The sequence below is a fragment of the Lepidochelys olivacea genome (assembly GCF_965140295.1).
Source record: "Lepidochelys olivacea isolate rLepOli2 genome assembly, chromosome: 10".
In the NCBI taxonomy this organism is placed as follows: Eukaryota; Metazoa; Chordata; order Testudines; family Cheloniidae; genus Lepidochelys; species Lepidochelys olivacea.
Window position 1 is genome coordinate 43,238,365 of NC_140420.1, and position 24,879 is coordinate 43,263,243.

A 24,879-nucleotide genomic window follows, 5' to 3' on the forward strand; every position below is an offset into this window, starting at 1 on the left:
ACTGATTTTTAGACTCATGACATTTCTTTGCATGGCTCATTGTATATGTGACCTTTTAAAAAAATAATCTGATCTAATGGTTTGGTCTGTGTTTTACTGAATGGCTTTACTGCATTGCTGCCCACAACCTGACACCACCCCTTGAAGTGTACCATACTTAATCTATCTGCAAATACGCAATTGTCAATATGCAGCTGGAATGTAACAAGCTTAACTCTGGATACATGACAATGGTTTTTAGTGCAACCTTTAATCAGGCTTTGTTACTTAACACCTTGCTTTCATTGCTCAAATGTTCTGCCACAATCTTACCTGAAATCAATCACTTATATATGAAAAGATTTAGTGCATCACAAATTTAAATAGTGCATCTCAAAGTGACTATATTTTAGCTATACAGTAGAACTTAAGAGTTCCAGACACCTCAGGAATAGAGGATGTCTAACTCTGAAATGTTCCATAACTCTGAAGAAGAGGTTAGACTTCAGCTGCACCGGGGGGGGGGGGGGGGGGGGGCGGGGTTCTGCCCCACAGGATCACCAGGGCTCAGTGCTTTAGAGCTAGGGGAAGCACAGGGCTTCAGCCCTGCTCTGTCTTTTGGGGGGACACCAGAGGCTCAGGGCTTCAGCCCCCCAGCTCTGTTCCCAGCTGGGGTGGGGGGAGGAGAAGGAGGAAAGAATGAGCCAGCATTCCCACCTCCTGTCTAAAGCCCTAAGCGCCGGTGCTCCCAAGGGTCAGAAGCCCCAAGCCCTTTCCCTCAGAGCCCTAACTACGCCCCGCCACATTCCCCGGGGCGGCTGCAGCCCCAACCCCCCATGGCTGAAGCACTGAGCCTTTGCTCTTTTTTTGGTTTGCACTGCTGCCTGATTGAGGGCTTACCATTCCACAGGGTGTCTGGTTCACCACTAACTAACTCTGGGGCTCATATCTTTGAGGTTCTACTGCAGGGGTGGGCAAGATTTTTGGCCTGGGGGCCACATCTGGGTGGGGAGATTGCATGCAAGGCCACGAATGTAGGGCTGGGGCAGGGGGTTGGGGTGTGGGAGGGAGTGTGGGAAGGGGCTCAGGGCAAGGGCTCGGGGTGCAGGAGGGATGTGGGGTGTACAAGAGGGCTCAGGACACAGGGTTGGGGTGCAGGAGGGGTGCAGCAGGGGGCTCAGGGCACGGGTCTGGGATGCAGGAGGGGTTTGGGCTCTGGCCCAGCGCCGCTTGTCTTGAGCGGCTCCGGGGTGGCAATAGCGCACTCAGGCAGGCTCCCTGCCTGCCCTGGCCCCGTGCCGCTCCCGGAAGCGTGCCAGTCCCTACGGCCCCTGGGGGCGGGGAAGGGAGGGGGCAGAGGGCTCTGCATACTGTCCTCATCTGTGGGGCTGCAGTTCCCCATTCCCAGCCAATGGGAGCTGCGGGGGGCGGTGCCAGCAGGCGAGGGCAGTGCACAGAGCCCTCTGCCCCCTGCTCCACAGGGACGTGGTCGGTGCGGGGCCAGGGAAGGCAGGGAGACTGCCTTAGCTCCGCAGCGCCACAGGGGTGGCAATCCCACAGACCGGATACAAAGCCCTGATGGGCTAAATCTGTCCAGCAGGCCATAGTTTGCCCACACCGTTCTACTGTATCTGCATAAAATAATCAGAACTGGCATTTGCAAAACTTTGAAGTTTGAAGACGTGCTTGTACCCGTTTTTGCTTCTGATGAATTACCATCCCATCCTCAATTCATGTTCACATTGCAAATATTAGGCCTTAATTAGAAATAACTAATCTTTGTTACCATCCACTGGTAGGAAAAACCTAGATTTAGTCATACGGAGTAGCACAGCAGAATTAAGAGAAAATTATATCCTATAGTCTGAAATCTTTAATTCTCAAGAACAGTCATCCCCCACAAATATGGTCCTATCACAGTTTGCAAACTTGAAACCTGAAAAGTAGTGTTCACTTTAAAAAAATTCATTAGAAACAGCTTATTACACAAGTTATTCCTCTGCAGCGTTCCAAACGCTACACTGCATCCTTGTGCTTGTACATGAGATCCAAAATCGCAAACTGATTTGAAACTGATTTCAGCAAGATGACAAGAAACTATGGTTAATTTTCATTGTAAACAAAACCTGAAATAGTTAATTTTGAATTTGGGTTTATTTTAAAAAAAGTGATTAAGAGGAAAGAAATTGGGTTTTAAACATTCTGTACTGAACTGAAGAGCAGGAATTAAAAGTAGAAGATTCCTGGGGAGAAAGGGGGGAGGAGGATTACATAATTCCATAGTCCCTGCCATATCAATTGGATTTAATGTGCTGCTATAGGATACTGGGGCCTACAACAGATTAGAAGTTTCAACCCCTAGTGCAGTGGTTCTCAAACTGTGGGTTGGGACCCCAAAGTGGGTCACAACCTGTTTTAATGGGGTTGCCAGGGCTGTTAAATTTGCTGGGGCTTGAGAATGAATCCAAAGTCCAAGCCCCACCATCCAGGGCTGAAGCTCTCAAGCTTCTGCACCCCCTAGGGTCAGGGGGAGGAGGGCACGCCTCAGGCTTCGGTCCCCCTTCCTAGGGTCTCAAAGTAATTTTTGTTGTCAGAAGGGGGTCGCGGTGCAATGAAGTTGAGAAACCCTGCTCTAGTGACTTCAATGTCCCTTTGAAAAGGCAATTTTTTGTTTGGAGCAGCTTTCCTATTTCTCAGTGCTTACACAGGTTTTAAGTGGTAACATATTTAAAGTAATCAATTTGCCCATAAAACATGCAATTAAGTTTTCACTCTGACTAAAGGCAATTCTTCAGTTTAAGAAGAGAGACTTCATTGAGCTATAAACAATTGCCCTGTGCCTTGAGCTGCCAGGTACTCACCGAGTTGGGGTAGTTCAGATAGCAGATCTGACAAGGCATGTCCTGGGCTGATGATCTTGTGTTCATCTGACGTGTTCGAGACTTTTTACTTGGGTTAATTACATGACACTCAGCAAAAAGCTTCTCCAGGTTGCCATCAAAATACCTGCATGATGCACACAGGAAGGGGATGAGAATGTAACCACCACACTTAAAAATATGAACAGAAATAAAACAGAGGCAATAATTATCTAATAATTCTTTTCAAAGAATGTAGACCCTAATTTTCGATTAATTAAAGAATTTTGCTTGTACCCGAGGACAATTTCAATTCAAACTCTGTGTTAGTGTCTTTGATCAGGTTGTGCTTTTGAGTAAATTGTATTAAATTTACAGTTATGTCCAGAGTTTCAGGAAAACACTGTTCAAAGCCCTATTATTTTTAAAAAGAATAGGTCCAGACAATAACCCTTCATTTGAACACTGGTCAGGACTGTACTATAAAGACTTAGGAAACTAGCAAATGTATAACTTAAAGGAGATTTGGGGTCCTGAGTCCATTTCCCGTGGAAACGTATGGGTGTGTCACAGGGCACTGCCAAGTCCTCGTGTGCATTCCAGCCAAGTTAGTACACAAATCTGAGGGAGATGAAGACCAAGCATATGTTTAACCTTCACTTCCTATAATAAGGTAAAACTTAGATTGTGTGATTATGAATTTGAGTGACAACTAGGTATTGCCTGAATTGGGAAACAGGAACAAAGGCATCCTTCAATAAAACTGCACAGGACAATTTGATTCATGTCCAGTAAAGTAGAAGTGATGATGTGTTTTGGAGTCAAAACGCTGGTTAGGTTTTCTGACAGTCACCTGCTATTTAAAAAAAGCAAGTTGTTTTTTTAAAATTGATATTGTATAGGGCAATGAGAATGAGACAGGCAAACAAGTTGACAGGACAATTTGATTAGAGTGCTTCAGTCCCACAGACAGCAGTTTCCATCCTCACAGCTGAAAGCCTAATTGGCAATTAGCGTAGAAAGCCACAGATGAAACCACAGAGAAAGTCCAAGTGAATGTATATTCCAGTGCCCTTTGATCAAAAGAAGCTTAAGTTAAAGGGGGAACAGGAAGAGTTCTTCATACAATTCAATTTCTTTACACTAGTTTGTAACACCCTTGGAGCCTTTTGCGCCAGGTAAATAAGACTGAGACAGAGGAAAGGTTATCTGGTTTATTTTGTCTGTGAGCTCCAGCCTCATCCACAGGAAAGCTCCAGAACAGTAATCATGTCCTTATTCAAAGGAACAGGCCTTACTCAGACAAGAAAACAAAAGAGACCAACGCCAGGTCTACGCTACACATTTACCTCAGTGTAACTACGTTGCTCAGGGAGGTGAAAACACACACCTTGAGTAACAGTTATACTGACCTTAAACCCCATCTGCGCCGTGTAGACAACACTACGTCAGCAGAAGAGCTTCTTCAATTGACATACCTACTGCCTTTTGTGGAGGTGGAGTTAAGCTAATGGGAGAGCTGTCTCCCGTTGGCTTAGACAGCCTTCACCATAAGCGCTGCAGCTACCTGATGCAAGTTTGTAACGTAGATCTGCCCCAAGCATGTAACTTCTCTTTAGCTTTTACTGACAAAATCCATCCCAAGGTCTCAGGCAGAGTTTGTACGCTCCATTTCCCTGCATCACTGACCTAACCCGGCATTCAGGTTTGCAGCAAGTAAAGAAACTGTGGGTAGAGCCGGTAGAAAAATATCAAACCTGTCAAAGTTATTTGTTTGCCAAAATCTGATAAATGTTCTGACCAGTGCTAGTTACGAATTAGGCAAAGGTTCTCTTTTCCTATTTTAGGATTGTACTGCAATTTAAATTTTCCAGATAAATATTAGATATTTAATACCACTGTGGAAGTTACTGTGCTTACTTCTGATGGCAGATTGCAGCACCCTACTCTGTCACAGTACCACCATCAGATCAACTCAGGGAAGCGGAGAGCTACTTGATATAATAAAGCAAGTGCATCTGGCTCAGAATTTAGAATCCCCTGTGCAATTCACTACCTTCAGAGGGTTTCCCTAAGTGAAACTGGCCCTATAATTAGAACTTGTAAACAATTCTGGGGCACAAGAAGCAGAATTCTTCCTAAAAAATTCTACAGGGAGCTAAGTTTGAGACAAATGTTGAAAGTCTCTCAAGCCTTCAAATCAATACTGTGACAAATGAACTATGGCATTTATATAGCCCCCCATTATTCTACTATCAAAATGCCTTACAGTCTAATTATTTTATTCTCCCAACACCTCTGAGGTATGGATAAAAGAGGCACAAACACTAAGTAAGTTGCCTGTGATGGACCAGAAAATGAACTAGGTCTCCCAAGTTGTAGGTCAGCACCCTAACTACACCCTCTTTCCTCTCTAAATTATTCCTGGGGGAATTCTGTGCCACTGCACAATTTCGCCAAAATTAACGTGCATGCAGAATTTCCTTTCCCCCACCACGACTGGACTCGGCAGAGCCCAGCTTCCTGGCAGCTGCAGTTCCCAGCATGCCCTGAGGGAAAGAGGACGGTGTGCAGGAAAATCAGTCCAAGCCTGGGACCGAGCATCAAGCTATTTCTCCTTCTAGGACTCTGGGAGCATGAGGGAATTGGTGTAAGTATCTGGGCTAGGGGTCCTCATGGTTGGGCTTTGGAGAGGAGGGGGTTCAGGTGTATTGGCTGGGGGGGCCCACAGGTGGCCTCGGGGGGGGGAGGTTATCTGGCCCCCCAACTGGACTCGGGGGGAGAAGGGGGCAGAGAAACAGGAACTGGGTTGTCATAGAGGTTTCTTTAACTCTCTACTACTGGGGGAATTTGTGTGTGTCTGTACTGTTACAGACACACACACTTGCTGACAGGTATTTGGAAATAAATTACTAAAATAATTGAAATTGGCATGATTATGACAAATAACATTTGCAGAATTTTAAAGTATTGTGCGCAGATTTTTATTTTTATTATTATTTTTGGCACAATGTCCCTCAGGAGTATCTAATCATCATCAACATTCTAATATGAAGTGTTTTATTAGTTAAGTGGTGTCCCAAGCAGAGAGACTTCCATGCTCGGGACAGGTTAAAATACACTAATAAAACAAAAGGAGAAAAAATTTTCCACGAGTGATTTTCAGTTTGCCATTATTCATTCTTCATCTTCATTCCCCACCCCGCTTCCCTTTTAAAAAAAGCACCACTTTACTACCAAGTCTCACAGCCACTGCTACCCGCCCCGCCTCCTCCATCACAAGGCTGGCAAGTTGAAGAGCACTTTGGCAGAAGAGTTCAGGAAGATAATCATTCCCTTCTCTGTGAATTACAGAGCAGCAAGAGGATTTGACTTTGAAAACACATCAAAACATCACAAGTTCTTCCATGAGGCTGTGGCAGTTCCAGGTGACTCACCAAGCCAGACAGATAAACTCATTTCATTGCAAATGGCTCAACATGGGGGAACAAGAAGGGCAATTTGTTGTGACAGCTCTTCCCCCCCCAAAAAAGTTAGACAGTTAAATCTAATCCAGGTGGCGATTGCCCTAAAGTTACCACCATCCGATAGGTTTCAGAGTAGCAGCCGTGTTAGTCTGTATCCGCAAAAAGAAAAGGAGGACTTGTGGCACCTTAGAGACTAACAAATTGGATAGTGATTCAGTAGAACTGGATTTGATTGTCTTAATTCTATTCCCAGCAGACATTTGTCCATGTAGCTAGGTGTGTGGAGAACCAGTCATGGTTAAAGAAAATCTTTAAAAACCACATTATTTAATTTGCCCCAAATCAAGGCACCAGAATGCTGGTCTCTAGTGGGAACTACAAAGCCTCCTCTCACTGGGCAGTCCAAGGTTCTTGCTGCAAAGAAACAGCCTTCTCACACAAAATCTTCTCACGACAGCCGGAAGAGTAACTAGCTAACCTCTCCTTCCTGTCAAGTGGGGCTAACGCTGCTTCAATTGTTCTAGAGCCCAGGAGTTTTCAGCAATTCTCCTCGAGCTGTACATGTATTAAAAGGCTTTACACACCAAATTAAAAGCCTATTAATAGTTTGTAAATGAAATTCTATTCTCTACCACCATTAAGGGTAGGAATTCTGCTTCTTGTGCGCCAGAATCATTTGCAAGTTCTAATTACAAAGAAAGGATGTAAAATGAGAACCAAAATTGATTCAATGAGCCCAAAAGGGATGTCAAAACATTCACAAAGGAAGAGATACTAAGGACATGAGCAAACGTCTTATGGTATAATCATAGAATTGGAAGGGACCTCAAGAGGTCATCTAGTCCAGTCCCTTGAACTCAAGTATTATCTAGATCAGAGGTGGGCAACCTACAGCCCGCGGGACTGTCCTGCCCGGCCCAGCCCCTGAGCTCCTGGCCCAGAAAGCTGTCCCCCAACCCCCGCAGCCACGCTGCTGTGCTCTGGGCAGCAGGGCTGCAGAGGCTGGCCTGACCCGCTGTGGTATGTGGCATAGCTGCCTGTCCTGGTGAGGCTGTGCTGCCAGCCACCAGTGCTCCAGGCAGAGTGGTAAGGGGGCGGGGAGCAGGGCGGGGCTGGATAGAGAGCAGGGGAGTTTGGGGTGAGGGTCAGGGAATGGTGGGTTGAATGGGGACAGGGGTCCCGGTGTGGGCAGTCAGGGGACAGGGAGAAGGGGTGGTTGGATGGGGCAGGGGTTCCAGGGGGGGCAGTCAGGAAGGGGAGGGATTGGATGGGGCAAGGGGGGGGTCCAGGGGACCAAGAGTGGAGGGGTGGATAGGGCAGGGGTCCCCAGGGGGCCATCAAGGAATGGGGGATTGGATGGGGCAGAAGTCCCAGTGGGGCCGTCGGGGTGAGAAGAGTGGCGGGGGGGTGTCAGGGGCAGACCATGCCTGGCTGTTTGGGGAGGCACAGACTCCCCTAACCAGCCCTCCATACAATTTCAAAACCCTATGCAGCCCTCAGGCCAAAAAGTTTGCCCTCCTCTGATCTACACCATCCCTGACAGGTGTTTGTCCAACTCTCTTAAAAATCCCCAATGATGGAGATTCCACAACCTCCCTAGGCAATTTATTCCAGTGCTTAACCACTCTGACAGTTAGGAATTTTTTCCTAATATCCAACCTAAACAGCCCTTGCTGCAATTTAAACCCATTGCTTTTTGTCCTATCCTCAGAGGTTAAGAACAATAATTTTTCTCCCTCCTCCTTGTAACAACCTTTTATGTTCTTGAAAACTGTTCAGAAAACTAAGTCAGAAGCGTCCTCTTAGGGCTCATTTATTCCATGTCCCCAATGTAGTATCACCTATAACAATACAATACAGCTAAGCTATTTTCTCAGCGTGTAGAGTACCTGAGGCAAACTACAGAGGACCCTACCTACAAGCTGGTCATAAATGTTGCAGCAAGGACTCTGATTTGTAGCACTGTGGTGCCAGAGATTCAGGTAAATTTAAGAATGGAGTTTTAATGAATTACACTTGTGTGAGATGGCATTCCAGCAGTGGTGTTGGAGAACGGGCTTTTGATCCCTGGGGAAGTGCTGGAGATATTTTAGGGATCTGTCCCCTCACAAGAAGGTATTGAGGCTTTTAGGAGTAGGATGGGGATGTCTCTCTCCCCCACTCTCCTTTAAGGGCAGGCTGGAGACATGAACTTCTAGTTTCCCCATCCCAACAGCCAACTGTTACCCCACTATTCCAATGTCAATATCCTCCATTGCACCCAACAAATGAGCATATTAATTTGGCATTACTCCACACCAGTCAGCAATTTAAATCATGCTGACATTTCAAATGTCATTAGGGTTATGAGTTAACATACCATTAAGATAATGGGGACAATTCACATCTGTTACAGCAGTTGTTTGCAGCAGTTTGCAGACTCAGATAAACACAGCGTAGGCATTAGAGCTCAATGTAAAATTTCTGAATTCTGTAGGAAGTGGTAAATTTGGGAACAGAATAGATTGGGCGTTGGCATGGTTCTTTGATGTTAGTTGAGAGACCACACAGCTTGTAATTCTCTTCAAATATAGTAAAGATATGGAGCCAAAAAATCTAGAATGCTTTAATAAATAAAAACTCATTGCATACCCATTATATTTGTTTATTTTATCAATGTCAAGTCAACTAGCAAGTCAAGTATTAGGCAGGCCAAAAGAATTCGAAGAGCAACTAGCGAAAGACAAAAAACAGCAAAAAAAATTTCATGTACATCAGAAGCAGGAAGCTTACCAAATAATCAATGGAGCCACTGGACAATCAAGGTGCTAAAGGAACACACAAAGAAGCCTAGGCCATTGTGGAGAAATTAAATGAATACTTTGCATCCATCTTCATTACAAAGGAAGTGAGGAAGATTCCCACACCTATGCCATTCTTTTTAGGTGACAAATCAGAGGAACTGTCCCAGATTGAGGTTCTGGAACAAACTCAAATTATACAGTAATAAGTCACCAGGACCAAATGGTATTCACCTGAGTTCTGAAGGAACTCAGATATGAAACTGCAGAACTACTAACTGTGGTTTAAAGAAAAGGAGTACTTGTGGCACCTTAGAGACTAACAAATTTATTTGAGCATAAGCTTTCGTGAGCTACAGCTCACTTCATTGGATGTGATGAAACTGTGGTATGTAACCTATCACTTTAATCAGCCTCTGTACCAGATGACGGGTGGATAGTTTATATGACACTGAATTAAAACAAAAAAAGGCTCCAGGGACTCTCATGGCAATTCAGGCCAGTAAACCTAACTTCAGTACCATGCAAATTGGCTGAAACTATGGTAAAAAACAGAATTATCAGACACATAGATGAACATGTTTTATGAACCCAGTTATACTTTGGGCCTTCACATCCCCCAACAATAAGTTCAACAGCTTCATACAACACGCAGTGAAGTAGTACTTTATGTTGGTTTTAAATCTGCTGCCTATTAATTTCACTGAGTGACCCCTGTTTCGTGTGTTATGTGAAGGGGTAAATAACACTTCCTTATCATTTATTAACACCTCCACATCATTTATGATTTGATAGACCTCTATCATCTTCTCCCTTAATATTCTCTTTTTCCAAGATGAACAGTCCCAGTCTTTTTAATCTCTCCTCATATGGAAGCTGTTCCGTACCCTCAGTCATTTTTGTTGCCCTTCTCTGCACCTTTTCCATTTCTAATATATCTTTTTTGAGATGGGGCAACCAGAAATGCACACAGTAGTCGAGGTGTGTGCATACCATGGATTATATTTTCTGTCTTATTATACATCCCTTTCCTAATTGTTCCTAAGATTGTTAGCTTTTTTCCACTGCTGCTGCACATTGAATGGATGTTTTCAGAGAACTAGCCACAATGACTGTAAGATCTCTTTCTTGAATGGTAACAGCTAATTTAGACCCCATCACTTTGGAAAAAATATTCCCAACTAGATTTACAACGCAGATTTTGCAATTATCAACAATGAATTTCATCTGCCATTTTGTTGCCCAGCCACCCAGTTTTGTGAGATCCCGTTGTAATTTTTCACAGTCCCTGTGGGACATCACTGTTTAACCTCTCTCCACTGTGAAAATGGACCATTCATTCCTACCTTTTGTTTCCTAGCCTTTAATGAGTTACTGATCAATTAGAGAACCTTCCCGCTTATCCCATGAATTCTTACTTTGCTTAACAGCCTTTGGTGAGAGACCTTGTCAAAGGCTTTCTGAAAGTCCAAGTACACTATATCCACTGGCTCAGCCTTGTCCACATGCTTGTTGACATCTTCAAAGAATTCTAATAGACTGGTGAGGCATGATTTCCATTTACAAAAGCCGTGCTGACTCTTCCGCCCCCCCCCAACATATCATGTTCATATATGTGTCTGATAATTGTGTTCTTTACCATAGTTTCAACCAATTTGCCTGCTACTGAAGCTAGGTTTACTAACCCATAATTGTCATGAGAGTTCCTGGAACTTTAAAAAAAAAAACTGTCATATTTATTATCCTCCCATTATCTGGTACAGCGGCGGATTAAAATGGTAGGTTACATACCACAGTTAGTAGTTCGGTTATTCCATATTTGAGTTCTTTCAGAACTCAGTAACCGTTCAATTGATCACTTTGTTCCAAAACCTCAAGCTGGGATGGTTTCCTCAGATTTGTCACCTAAAAAGAATGGCTCAGGTGTGAGAATCTCCCTCACATCCTCTTCAGTGAAGACTAGTGCAGATAGTTCATTTAGCTTCTCTGCAATAACCTTGTATTCCTTGAGTGCTCCTTTAGTACCTCGATTGTTCAGTGGCCCCACTAATTGTTTGGCAGGCTTCCTGCTTCTGATGTACTTAACATTTTTGCTGTTAGTTTTTGTTTCTTTTGCTAGTTGCTCTTTGAATTCTCTTTTGGCCTGCCTAATTACATTTTTATACTCTACTTGCCAGAATTTATGCTTCTTAATATTCTCCTCAGTGCAATCTGATTTTTAATGGATATCTGTCTCTAACTACCTCTTTTACTCTGTTTAGTCGTAGTGGCATTTTTGGCCCTCTGTTTTTATTACTGTTATTATTTGGGATATACATTAAGTTTGAGCCTCTATTATGGTATTTTAAAAATGTTACTATGCCACTGGCAGGCATTTCACTCTTGTAACCGTTCCTTTTCTGTTCAACTTTCTTCATTTTTGTGTAGGTCCCTTTAAGGGAAATATTATTGGGTGGGTTTCATGGGTATTCCCCCCCCCCACAAGGATATAAAATTTAATTTCATTATGATCACTAGGGTTAAGATTTGGCACAGGGATTTTTATTAAAGTTCACAGCCCTGCAGCCTGAGCCCCGCCACCCGGGGATGATGTGGAAGTCAGAGGTTTGTTAAAGTCATGGATTCCATCACCTTCGTGACCAAATTAAATCCTTTATTACTGAACTGTTCAGTTATATTCACCTCTTGGACCAGAGCCTGTGTGCCATTTAGAATTCCATCATGAATTGCCTCTCCCCTTGTGGATTCCAGGACTAGCTAGTCCAAGAAGTAGGCATTAATGGTGTCTAGAAATTTTATCTCTGTATCCCATCTCGAAGTGACATGTTCCCAGTCAATATGGGGATAACTGAAAACCTCTACCCTGTTATTACTGGGGTTTCAGTTTTCGTAGCCTCTCTAATCTACTTTAGCTTTTCACAGTCACCGTCACCATTCTGGTCATGTAGTTCATAATATATTCCTACTGCTGTATTATTATTCAAGTATGGAATTTCTATTCATAGAGATTCAATGGTACAGTTTGATTTATTTAAAGGTTATTATTATATTTGACTGTTTTCTTTCATATGTAGTGCCACTCCTCCAGCAGTATGACCTACTCTGTCATTTGTATATGTTTTGTACCTTGGTATTACTGTGTCCCATTGATCATCATCTTTTCACCACTAGCCACTACTTTTCACCTGTGGTTGTCTTCCTCCTCTAACTGGCAAATTAGTAACAATTTCAGAGCAACTATTTCCCCTCCCTCCTTCCTTTCAATTTTTGCCAACAGCAGTTACTACACAGTTACAATGTGAAAAGTTTAAAAATGATCCTCAACACGTCATACTACACTAAAGGTTGGGGATAAAGCTCACTCAGACACACAAGTAAACTGGAATTCCTTGGCAAATTTCAGAGCAGATTTGGAAGTACTGAGATACCTCCAAGTACAAGTCACATGTTCAACTTTCTTCAAATCAGTTTCAAGCATTTTGGTAATACATGATCCTCAAAAAAAGGGTCAGGGATTTAGTACTGCCAAAAGGAGCCTACCGGAGTCAAAATCATGCACTGGTGGGATTGACAGAAGGGAGATTCTGTAGGCCAGAATTTGCTCTGACAGTTGTGCACCCCATTAGGTTTCAGAGGATTTGGGTGAGTAACTACCCCTTTAATTGGAGCTTTGTAAACAATTCTGATGCACAAGTAGTACAGTTCAGCTCACTCTCAGCTATGCTGGGATCTGGAAGGCTCAAAATAAATGAAATTTTTATTCCACCTATTTCCTGCTGCAAGACTTTTAGCCACATCATTTTGAAGAAACTGATGTGACTATTTAAATACTCTTGGATGCTGCGTGAAGAGAATTACAGAAATATGCAAACAGACAATGAAGATGTATGACACGGCAATTAGTTACAAGGATTTGGTAAAAAGGAGTACTTGTGGCACCTTAGAGATTAACCAATTTATTTGAGCATAAGCTTTCGTGAGCTACAGCTCACTTCATCAGATGCATACTGTGGAAAATGCAGAAGATGTTTTTATATACACAAACCATGAAAAAATGGGTGTTTATCACTATAAAAGGATTTGGTAGACAGTTTGGATATCACACAGAATATCAGAGTTGGAAGGGACCTCAGGAGGTCATCTAGTCCAACCCCCTGCTCAAAGCAGGACCAATCCCCAATTTTTGACCCAGATCCCTAAATGGCCCCCTCAAGGATTGAACTCACAACCCTGGGTTTAGCAGGCCAATGCTCAAACCACTGAGCTATCCCTCCCCCCTAATCCAGGTCAACGTTTTTGAAAACCACATTTTCCTAGTATAGGATTACTGTATTTGTGAGTCTCTCACTCTGGAAAGTGACTATGTAAAAATAGCACCTGCTTACTGAAAGAGATCTGCTCCCTGTACGCATTCAGTGATATCCATTTGTTTTAATGACATTTTTGCTTGTTGCAGAAACATAACTAGAACAGAAGATAATGTCAATCCCGGAAGAACAGCACAATTTACATTCCACTGTAAATAGCAACGTATCAGACAAATTTGTATGAAAGACCTTCAGGCTAGGGCATTTAGTCATTTCTCAAGCTCTGAAAATCTGAGTAGAAACAGTCTGACATGAAGTAGTAACTTGAGTCCTATGTAGTGTCTCCAATTGAGTGTTTCTTACAAAGCTGTAATGCTGTTTATTACAATGTTGTATTTTTAAGTTTTTGCATTAACAACTATCAGAGCCAGATTCCTGTGCAACGGAATTATATGAATTCTAATTTGGGTAAGCGTCCATAAATATAGTAAATGAATTCCCACTTATGAGTATGTAGGATATCAGCTATCCAGCACTGAATCATGGTTTTAATATCTAGTTTTAGAACTAGAGAATTTAAATCAAGTCCATTCTTCACACTTGATAGAATTATGCTCGCTGGGGAGTACAGGCATTAGGGAGTCCATCTTTTAACTAAGACATTCTTGTTGCCCGTCTAGTCTATATGAGGTTCAAGGACACTATTAGGAAAAACTATTTTATATTAAGAAAAACTACTTCACTAGGAGGGTGGTGAAGCACTAGAATGGGTTACCTCGGGAAGTGGGGAATCTCCATCCTTAGAGGTTTTTAAGGCCCAGCTTGACAAAGCCCTGGCTGGGATGATTTAGTTGGGGTTGGTCCTGCTTTGAGCAGGGGGTTGGACCAGATGCCGACCTGATGTCTCTTCCAACCCTAATCTTCTATGAATCTATGATCCCCTTAGTAACAACAAGGCTCACTCTCAGAACTCACATGCTATTAAGCAAGTCCCATTAAATCAGGGAAGTTATTAGCAGATGATAGTGTGAATGAATTTTCAAGTTCCCGTTTCAACTAATCTTTAGTAAACAGTCATTCTGATCACAATTGCACATGACAAGTTTTACATTCAAAGATATTTTCTTCCATGTAACAAAATTCTGTACTTAGACTGGAGATCCGAGTACCGTAAAAGCTTTTTTAACTGGCATGCTGGGGGAATGGGGTAGTACCAGTAAATTAAAAATGCTGGTTAACTCAGAGGGAGGGGTTTTGAGTGTGGGAGAGGTGCGGGGCAGGGGCATGGGAGGGGCTGAGGGGAAACAGGCTCTGGGAGGAAGTTTGGATCTGAGATGGGCCTTGAGGCGTAGGCTCGGGGTGCCAGATTGGGGGGAGGGAGGGGTTGCTCACCTTCAGTGGCTCCCCGCCCCTGCTGCTCCTGGTGGAGCAGGCTGCCTCCGTCTGCAGACACTGTCCACCACAGCTCCCATTGGCCGTGGTCAGTGCTCGGGGCGGGGGGGCGGCAGCATGGCTGCAGAGCCTCCTGGCCACACCTCCGCCAGCAACAGCAGGGATGGGGAGCTGCCAGAGGTGAGTACCCCCCCCCCAATCTGGCATCCCAAGCCACTCCTGTGTCCCAACCCCTATCCCCTCCCAGAGCATGCCCCGCAGCCCCTCCTATGCCTCAGCCCCCTGCCAGTCCCACACCAACTGGACTTTCAGTGCAGAGCAGAAATGCTGGTTTATAGAGCTTGCCGGTTGGTGAAGTGCCGGATAAAAGAGGTTTTACTGTAATATGGAAACATGCCAGAGGCATTTGGAAAATTATCTCAATGGGTATTAGTTGTTCCAGCAGACAGTTTTTTTTTTTTTTTTAAATGACACAGATTTCAAGTGATTAAGGGGAGAGAGTAGGTGCCCACTACCAATGACTTTCAAAAGGAATTAAGTGCCTAACTGTCATGTGTGCCTTTGACAATCTTAACATTCCCAGACAATAGCTGTATTAACATGAAGTTAAAATTCAGAGTATCAATAATTGGAAGTAAAATGCATTACATGGACACTGGAATTACCTCCAAAACAAATATTACAAATCCAAGAATTCCTTGTTAAGGTTAAGCTTCAAAGACATTAAAACATTTTAAAGGTTTGAAATCTAGAAAAATTAGATCTACATACTCCTGAAAATCTCAATAGTTGATGCAAGGTTATAGGAGGAGATCGTGGCCGCAACTGCTATCTGCTGCGTGCAGAGTACAGTAAACATGCAATGCCACAGCTTATTACATACAGCCAACACATCTTTCACTGAGTCAACTATGCCTGCCCCCAGAGGCTCCTTACTTTTATGGGCCAGAGAAGACTGGTTCTGACGCAGTCACCTACGAACCACCCTAAAAGATCAACCATCAAGCCACCCAGATTTCCGCTTTCTTTGGGAACTGTGGGTAAGGAGTTAATACATTATCCCTTCCCTCAGCCCAACCTGACTTTTCTGCAACCAAGAATGGGGGGATGCAGGAGATCCCATCTGGGTGCCCCTACAGCCACGTCACTTTCCTCGGATATCTTACCAGACGACACAACAGGACACCCCGTTCCCGACCCGATTCTGTACAATTTCAGATATTTACCCGTTTGCCAGAGGCTCTGGAAATTCAAGCTGTTTGACACCTTGGAATTCAAGGAAAGGGCACAAGTGACTTACTGATTAAGATAAATCAGAGCGGGCAATGGGCCTGTGGGCTATCCCATAGGTTGTCAAACAGGTCCAAGCAGATTGCAACCATCTTCCTTTTTTTTAAATGGTTAGATGGAGGACCCTAACACTTTGTTGTAACATGAAGTCTTAATACTGAAGAGGTTGAAAATCATTGTCTTCATCATATTTTGATTTCTACGGTGGCAAACCAAGGCAACCATTTCTATAAAGTGTCAAAGCAAGGATTTGAATACTATAGTCAGCCTTCCCTGAAGCCCTTAACGGACTCAATTGTGTTAAGGACTATGGCTCTGTAGAAGTACATGCCGATGACCTTTATAGATGTGATGTATTCTCATGTATCGTCACAATATTTGGGTTGCAAACATAATAGGGGCATTTATGTTTAAAGTACTTTCATTGGAATTTGTAAATCTCATGGAAGCACTTCAACTGGAACTAGGTATTTTAAAAGCTCATCTTTACAAAAAAGTTGGGCCAAATTTGACAGCGCTATCATTAATACATACTGTAGAATCTCTGAGGGCAGCTTCCACAAACCCATTAAACTAACTAGATTTTTCTGCTGGACACTAGATTGGCCTTTGACAGAGAATTGAAGAAAATCCAAACAATTCATTCTTCTTTCATTGTCATGACTCAAAACTCCTGGTATGAGACACTAACTGGCACTGAGGCTAAGTCTACTGTCACCACACTATTTGCTACTATGCTTTGGGGTTAAATAAAGAATGAAGTACTGAATCACAGAGTTTTCTGCTGGAGGAAAAAATATCACTAGCGTTTGCCTTCACTGCAACAGATGGGTTGAGTTACTACATTCAAGCTAGCCTAGCCTAGCTAGCTCAAGTGAGAGCAGACACTAAAAAAATACTACTAGAACTACACAGAGTGATCGGGTTAGCAGATGTGCTGTTGCATCCCATTGCATTACTAACTTGAGCATCAGCAGCACTCAACTTCAACCCACCCTCCAACTGACCAGACAGCTGGAGCTGAAAGCACGAGCTAACTCAAGCAAGAGATGTGTGTGTATGAACAGGAGGAGTCTAGCAGCACTACTGAAGTTAAAGACAAGCCTTAAGATAACGGACCTACATTCCCTATCCTGGGAAAAAGACCATGTTCGTTGCTGGTGATGTATGAGGACAAAACCGAGCCCGACTTTCACATCCCAGGCTGAGTTTATATAGTGGGTAAACAGTGATTTTTCCTTGTCAACCACAAGCTTTTGCCATAAAAATCATTGAGGCATGAACATAGCACCCCACACAATACCATTTTACCAGTCATTTTCAGACCAGTGCTGAGCTTGAAGACTATGTAACAAGTATACCCTTTTTCAGTATTCAAAGAAGGGATGTCAGTCAGTGGCTAGAAAGATATGAAAAGTCATGAAAAGTTCACTTAATAAACTTCACACATGTACAGATGGACTAACTCAGGCTGACCATTAAAACTTTGAAGAGAGGTTGAGCCAAGGGCTGGAAGGAAGAGGGTTTAGGATCCTGAGAGCTGGTGTCTGGTAGTCTTGATCCCATGCCAACTCATCTTCAGAAGTAGAAATATTAGAAAACAACTAAACATACTACTCCATAAGCTGAAGACTACCACATCTGATCATGGAAAGTAAACGTTTAGAAGACACTTCAATGGAAAAATCCTAGATTCATCTTTCTGATATGCTCAGCAGTGAAGGGATTCAGATGCCACAGCTATGAGCTGCTACATAAGAGTAAATTATGGAAGGTAGCAAAACTTCAGTTCCAAGCACATTTCTGTCTTTTCCAAAAATATACACCCTTATTCTCTATATGATATTTTCCTGTCACAAACTAACTGGTAACGTTTATGCATTCAGAGGCATGTTCAAGCTTTGGGGAAATTTAAGCACCAGCATCCTGCCAACTGCAATGACAACAACATAAATCATTGAGATCAACAGAGGGAAATAGCGATACTTGAGCATTTTTTGTTCTCCTGGAGTTGTGCAGCATGTTGGGCATCAAATATTAACTGCTGCTATCTAATATTACTTTCATGCAAGCCTCAATCCTCCAGCGATCCTTTCCAAACACAAATTTTGCTTTCAGACACACATGGAGGACAATGGATGCTTAGTCACTGGATAAAATTGTTTCTCGACTAAATGTCTTGCTAATATCACTATACAGAATCTGCTCTGAGTATAAGAGAAACTCACAGACCATGATTTGGACTCTACATAATGCCACACCAGAAGTGTCATCACAAAGGTATAAAAATTAACCTGTTCAATATAAAATGTGCATGACAATTGCAAAATGTGCCAAAGGAGAGAGAGATCTCCATGTTCTGAGAAAAGACTATATCATGATAGCTTTCACCCATGTTACTGACTTCTTATAATTTAAGAGGAAGTGTTTTATACCAGTGAAGGCAGGCAACAGGATATGTGGGTACTCAGTATCTATGAAAAAAAATCAAGCTTCTTATTTATGCGCTTTATATTAGGCACCCAATTTTGATAATATTAAGAACCAGTAAGTGCTACAAACATTGTTCTGTCTGACTCCCCAACACTGCAGAGGGGGGATGTTTAAATGGACAGTGTGTGGTCAAAAGTTACTTTCTTTAAAAAAAGGTATAGTGCTAAGGAAACATTTTAACAATTTATTTTCCGTTTGTTGGCTGACTTCTGGATTCCACTCTCCTCAGACAAGGAAAACACTAGTCATTTTCAGTATCATCTACACTAGCACAATGCCAAGTGAACACTTGCCAGAGAATATTTAAGCTAAACAAGACTTTAAAATATGCATTTGGTTTTGTAAGACTACCATATCTAACCATATCTAACCATATCTATATTAAGTAGGTGGCCACATTCTTTTAAATAGAAACCGCTCACTGAAATAGAAGGATAAGAGCAGAAGATGGGTTTTGGGACTCTGGGCTCATTTCCAGCTCTGCCACCAACTCACTGAGGCAGAATTAAATTTAAACCCCTGAATGCTCAAATGACTCTCTCCTCACCACTATATTATACAACAGCAGCTCAAGTCATCAGAAGTGCTCAAGCTAGTCCCTTGGTATAAAAAGAGGTGTTCAGCTGGGTGTTCTCTATGAAGAATGAATACAAACTTTCTCGCAACCACCCGCTCCTTGGTTTCACACATCTGAGCTTCAGGGGAGTGCTACAAAGCTTTGCTGTGGGCTTTTCTGGGAAGAGAGGGTTGGCGGCATCAATAGTGGCTTGGGAGGAATGGTTTTAATACCCTTGCTATAGTAGGAAATATTGTTAGCAAGCCGTTAATATTGTTTACTAGCATTGGCTGGCAAGGATCACTTTTACAGAGCTTGTTTTATGGTTGTAGTTTTCAAATTTTGCAGAAAAACCTGGAGTTAAAATAAGCATTTTAACAATAAATGACATTACCCAAGGTTGATATTTACCCAAGGAGGCTGTAAGTATACATGTGTATTTAAAATCTTTCTGTTGGGGTTTGTAAAATCCTCTTTAAAAAATGCCTAATTTAACAGCAATGTCCCCTTAAAATCTCACTTGTGGTGTTCCTTTCTCAGACTGATGCTACTTTATACTGGCCAGCATACAGGTGGTAAGTGAGAAAGCCAAGAAAAAGGGTTGATGCTTAAGCAAGCATATTTACGTGTTCCACTATTGCAAAGTGAAAACTCCAGGATAGCAGCCAGATTAGAATTTGACCTGGCTTAAATAAATACTCAACATGGGAAATTCAGACAAATAACACCGCAGAAAGAGACATCAGCTTTATGTAGAAGAATCCAAATGTTACTGCTTGCAGTCAGCAAGTTAAGTGACTTCAACAGGAGTGCATTCTTCCAAAACAAAAAACCCTTCAGTTATTTTCAACATTAGCTCTCAAAATATTAAGACATTTGAAAGTCAGGAATCTAGAAAGTTGTACCAGTAGTTCAGAAAACCTCAATGTCAAAACTTTGGGAATGGCTAAGGTTTTAATACCAGCCTTAACTTTTTCCCCTTAGCCTTGACTACCATATATGATTCAACTACTGTTACAGACCTCTACTATCCTGGAGCAAAGCTATATAAGAGCATCTGAACTGCAAACCCATTCACTAATTAGCTAAAGTCAGACCCCTTTCATACCCCCATTATGGGCCACATGAGATCCTGCCTTATTCCATTATATGGAATGGACATCCACCACCATCACTTCTCCAATTAACTGAACCTGTACTGATCAGTGACCACATGCTCCCAACACATACCAAAGAAATGGTTTCCACATGTACCCAATATAACAGGCCATGGATCACCCTATTACTACATATTCTAAACAGCTTCATAGGCCAGAGATCCCCCTGTAATCAATACAGGACAGAAAAAGTAGTTATCCTACAAGACTCCATAGTACTGCAATGCACATGCACACACACTCTCTGCAGTTACATTTTTCTTGTCTGAATTAGTGGAGTTCTGACATCAGCAAGGAGGAGATAAGCGAGGCCATGGAGGTCAAGGTAAAGAACCACCACGGCCGTCTAACCAGTGTTTCTAGACTGATATCCCTATGTTTAATCAACTTGTATAAGAACCCTGATTTTCTTGGCTCCCATATTCTTTTACAGAGACTATCATATTTGGCCATGTTATCAATCTAGCTGCTGGAGTTGGGCTCAGAGGTTATACAGCAAAATACACCACCACAACACAAACTAGCAAAGCACTCTTTCACTCCAGAAAACACAAAGATTTGTGTTTTCAGAAGAAACATTTTGTTCTGGCAACATTGACTAGAAATCAAAAAGGTGGCAGCAAAATACTTTTCCATAGAAAACCCAAGATTCAAACCACAACCCCAAAAAGACAAGACAAAAAAAATCAGTGTCCAGAAGATGAAAACAAGGCAGGCTAGCACATACACATATACTGATGCCCTGTATCAGTCAAGAGCAATTTAGTCACTGCAGGATTAATGCAGAGTTTATTTCTGGCCACCCAAGACTCAACATGTTAGACACAAAAAAAGATGAACAAGCAAGGATAACATGCAGAAGGCACCCAATTTAAGTATCTGCAAGATAACAGGAATGTGTTTGTGCTTGCTTCTCTTAGGGAAGAGGTCAGCAAACTTTTTGGCCTGAGGGCCACATAGGGGAATAGAAATTGTATGGTGGGCTATGAATGCTCATGAAATTGGGGGGGGCCCCTTTGGTTGTGGGTGCGGGCTCCGGGGTTGGGCTGAGGATGAGGAGTTTGGGGTGTAGGAGGGTGCTCTGGGCTGGGACCGAGGGTTTGGAGACTGGGGGGGGAGGAGAAATCAGGGCTGGGGCAGAGGGTTGGGGCGTGGGGAGAGGCTCAGGGGTGCAGGCTCTGAGTGGTGCTTTCCTCAAGCGGCTCCCAGAAACAGTGGCATGTCCCTTCTCCGGCTCCTACCTGGAGGCGCAGCTAGGCAGCTCTGCACACTGCCCCATCTGCAGGCACCCCCCTACTGCTCCCACTGGAGTGCTTAGGAGCCAGAGTGGGGCCATGGCATGGCTTCCAGGAGCCGCACGGTCCAGAGCAGGGCCGCATGGTGCAGCCCCTGACCCAGCTCTCCAGCCGGAGCGGGGCAAGCCGCAGACCCCACTCCCCAGCAGGAGCTCATGGGCTGGCTTAAAATGGCGATAGTTTGCCCACCCCATTTTAGGGGCATTTGGAATCCTTGCAGAAATACAAAATTCCCAGAGCATATACACATGAAACTGGAAGGGAATTGGTGATGGAAAAGTCAAGCAACAAATGCCCCCTCAAAAAAAGCAGGTATACTTCTCATGGGTATTTACTTTCCCCTTTAGCTTCTGAAAATTAGCAGTGCTAAAACAATAGCTAGTGTGCACTGCTATGTAAAAAGGAAAAATTTCCTCTACCTCACATAATAGATTTTCCACATACGAAAATCTCCACTTTATCTCCACTTCTCATGGGTTTCAAGTGAAAAGTGTCTGTCTACCAAAAAGGTGGCTACTTACCTTTCCATCAGCTTCTCTTTATCCCAGTTGAAATGGCTAAGTAGTATTCTGGTGATAGTTGCCGGATTCTAAAGAAAGAGAAAACAAAATAATGTACAACAAACTGTAAACTCTTATCTCAGTCCATTGGTGATCAGGGACCTGAATAAGGCTCTTGACAAGCAAACATGGAGGCCAAGGATACTAAATGTTTATTGACAAGTTGTACTGTCCACATTATCTCCACACTGGATGAACTATTAGTCCAAGTAGACAAGCACATTTGAAAAATTAAATAGGCTTAACATTTGTTTGAATAAAAGCATTTTTCGTAAGTGCTACCCTAAGAAATTCATTTAAGCAAAATGGAAAAAAAACTGTTGTAGACTCAATGCTCCGTATAAGTCACCACAGCAGTAAACTTCATGTCTACTGCGTATCACTAAAGAGACACGGCAGGTTAGGTAGTATCTTTTATTGGATCAACTTCTGTTGGTGAAAGACAAGCTTACAAGCTACACAGAGCTCTTCTTCAGGTCTGGGAAAGGTACTCAAGAGTCACAGCTAAATACAAGGTGGAACAAGGTGTTTAGCCTGAGGAGTTAACACATTCTAAGGAACCAATCAAGGTGAAGTGGCCTGTTAACACCCCTGCAAGTCACAGGACAAAAAAATGGGGATAGTGGGTTATAGACTGTTGTAATAAGCCATACATCCAGTGTTGTTAAGACCATGATCTTTAGTATCTAGCAAAATTTGAATTAAAGCTCCCAAGCTTGTCTTTTGAAGGCGGTGTGCAGGTTTCCTTTGACGATGAGGACTGAGAAGTTAGAGGTGGAGTGTGTAAAAAGTGTTCACCCACAGATGAGACAGTGTTTTTGTCTTTTAGCATTTTCCTGAGACTGTTCATTTGAGAGCATAATGATTGTTTGATTTCACCCACATAGTTATGGAGCATTTAGTGCACTGTATGAGGTACACAACATGTTGTAATAGGCATGGGTAGGACCCAGGGATCTTAAAGTATGTTGTGGCAGGTATTGTTCATCACAGCAGTGGAGATATGTCTGCAGGCTTTGCATGTATTATGGCAGGGTCTGGTATCACTTTGAGTTGGTAGGTCCTGATTTATGTGGAGCTTATTTCTGATGAACTTGGCAAGGTTGGAAGATAGTTTGAAGGCCAGAAGAGGGGTTTGGGAGCCATTTCTTTAAGGATGTGGTCCCCATCACGTATGATTTGTAATTTAATGATATCCTACAGACCAGGATCCACCATCCACCAGGCATCTGAAAGCATACCTTGGCTGTTACAGAAAGGACAAGACTCATCTTGTTACACTTCCCTTCTCACATGATCAACTCAGAGGGGGGAGGGATAGCTCAGTGGTTTGAGCATTGGCCTGATAAACCCAGGGTTGTGAGCTCAATCCTTGAGGGGGCCATTTGGGACCTGGGGCAAAAATAGGAGGTTGGACTAAAGGACCTCCTGAGGTCCCTTCCAACCCTGACATTCTATGATTCCATGACCCTAGGTATATAAACTCACAACAACCCAATCATGTTTCTTCAGGAAGCTCTGGACAACACAGTTATATTAACATCCCACAGATGTTTTCCGTTTAGTGCAAGCAAAATCAAAGTGGGTTAAGATCCATAACTCAGTGGATGGGAATGACAGGAAAAGCCACTGAAGTGGTGCAAGTATTGAACAGATTGTAGATAGTCACATAATTATGTCTAATATAACCATAAACATTTCCTGTAGTAACTAAACTGAATATTAAAATAGAGACTGTTACAGCGTAAGTGCTTGCCCTCAGAGCATCTGTGTCAACACTGGCATTGTGCTGCACACCAGAGTCAACATGGCCTTTGTAAAGTGAAATCATGTCTCACCAATCTATTAGAATTCTTTGAGGTCTGTGAATAAATATAATCCAGTGGATATAGTGTATCTGGACTTTCAGAAAACCTTGGACAAAGTCCTTTACCAAAGGCTCTTAAGCAAAGTAAGGAGTCATCAGATGAGAGGCAAGGTCCTCTCAGACCAGTAACTGGTTAAAAGCTAAGAAAGAAAGGGTAAGAATAAATGGTCAGTTTTCACAGTACAGAAATAGCAGGGTCCCCCAAGGATCTGTGCTGGGACCAGTGCTGTTTAACATATTCATAAATGATCTGGAAAAGGTGGTAAACAGTGAGCTGCCAACTTTGGCACATGACAGAATTACAAAGCATACTGCGAAGAGTTACAAAGGGATCTTCACAAAACTGGGTGACTAGGCAACAAATGGCAGATGAAATTCAATGTTGATAAATGCAAAGTAATACACATTGGAAAACAATTGCAAATATACATACAAAATGATGGGGTCTAAATTAGCTGGTACGTGTCAATATCTTGAAAAAAAAATCATGTTTTCAGAGAACTATCCATCCACTCAATGTGCAGCAGCAGTCAAAAAGCCAACAGAACGTTAGGAACCATTAGGAAAGGGATAGATAAAGACGACAGTAAATATCATAATGCCACTATATAGATCAAAGTATGGGCATACCATGGATTACTGCATGAAGTTTTAGTCGCCCCATCTCAAAGAGAGATATTAGAATTGGAAAAGGTGCAGAGAAGGGCAACAAAAATGATGAGGGGTACAGAACATCTTCCATATGAGAGATTTAAAAGCCTGTGACTGTTCAGCTTGGAAAAGAGATGACTAAGAGGGATATGATAGTCTACAAAACCATGACTGGTGTGGAGAAAGCAATTAAGGAAGTGTTATTTACCCCTTCACATAACACAAGA

The 24,879-nt window shown here is 42.7% G+C and overlaps 1 protein-coding gene across 2 annotated transcripts in view; it reads right to left on the reverse strand.

The window, feature by feature from the left end:
- ARIH1 (ariadne RBR E3 ubiquitin protein ligase 1) overlaps positions 1–24,879 on the reverse strand; it is a 113,296-nt gene that overhangs the window by 50,964 nt on the left and 37,453 nt on the right. For both annotated transcript variants that reach the window (XM_084642399.1, XM_084642400.1), the window contains exons 2-3: positions 22,096–22,163; positions 2,841–2,985 (exon numbers count right to left, since the gene is read on the reverse strand). In XM_084642399.1, the coding sequence (XP_084498525.1) occupies positions 2,841–2,985; positions 22,096–22,163 (213 nt within the window). The remainder of the gene's footprint in view (positions 1–2,840; positions 2,986–22,095; positions 22,164–24,879) is intronic.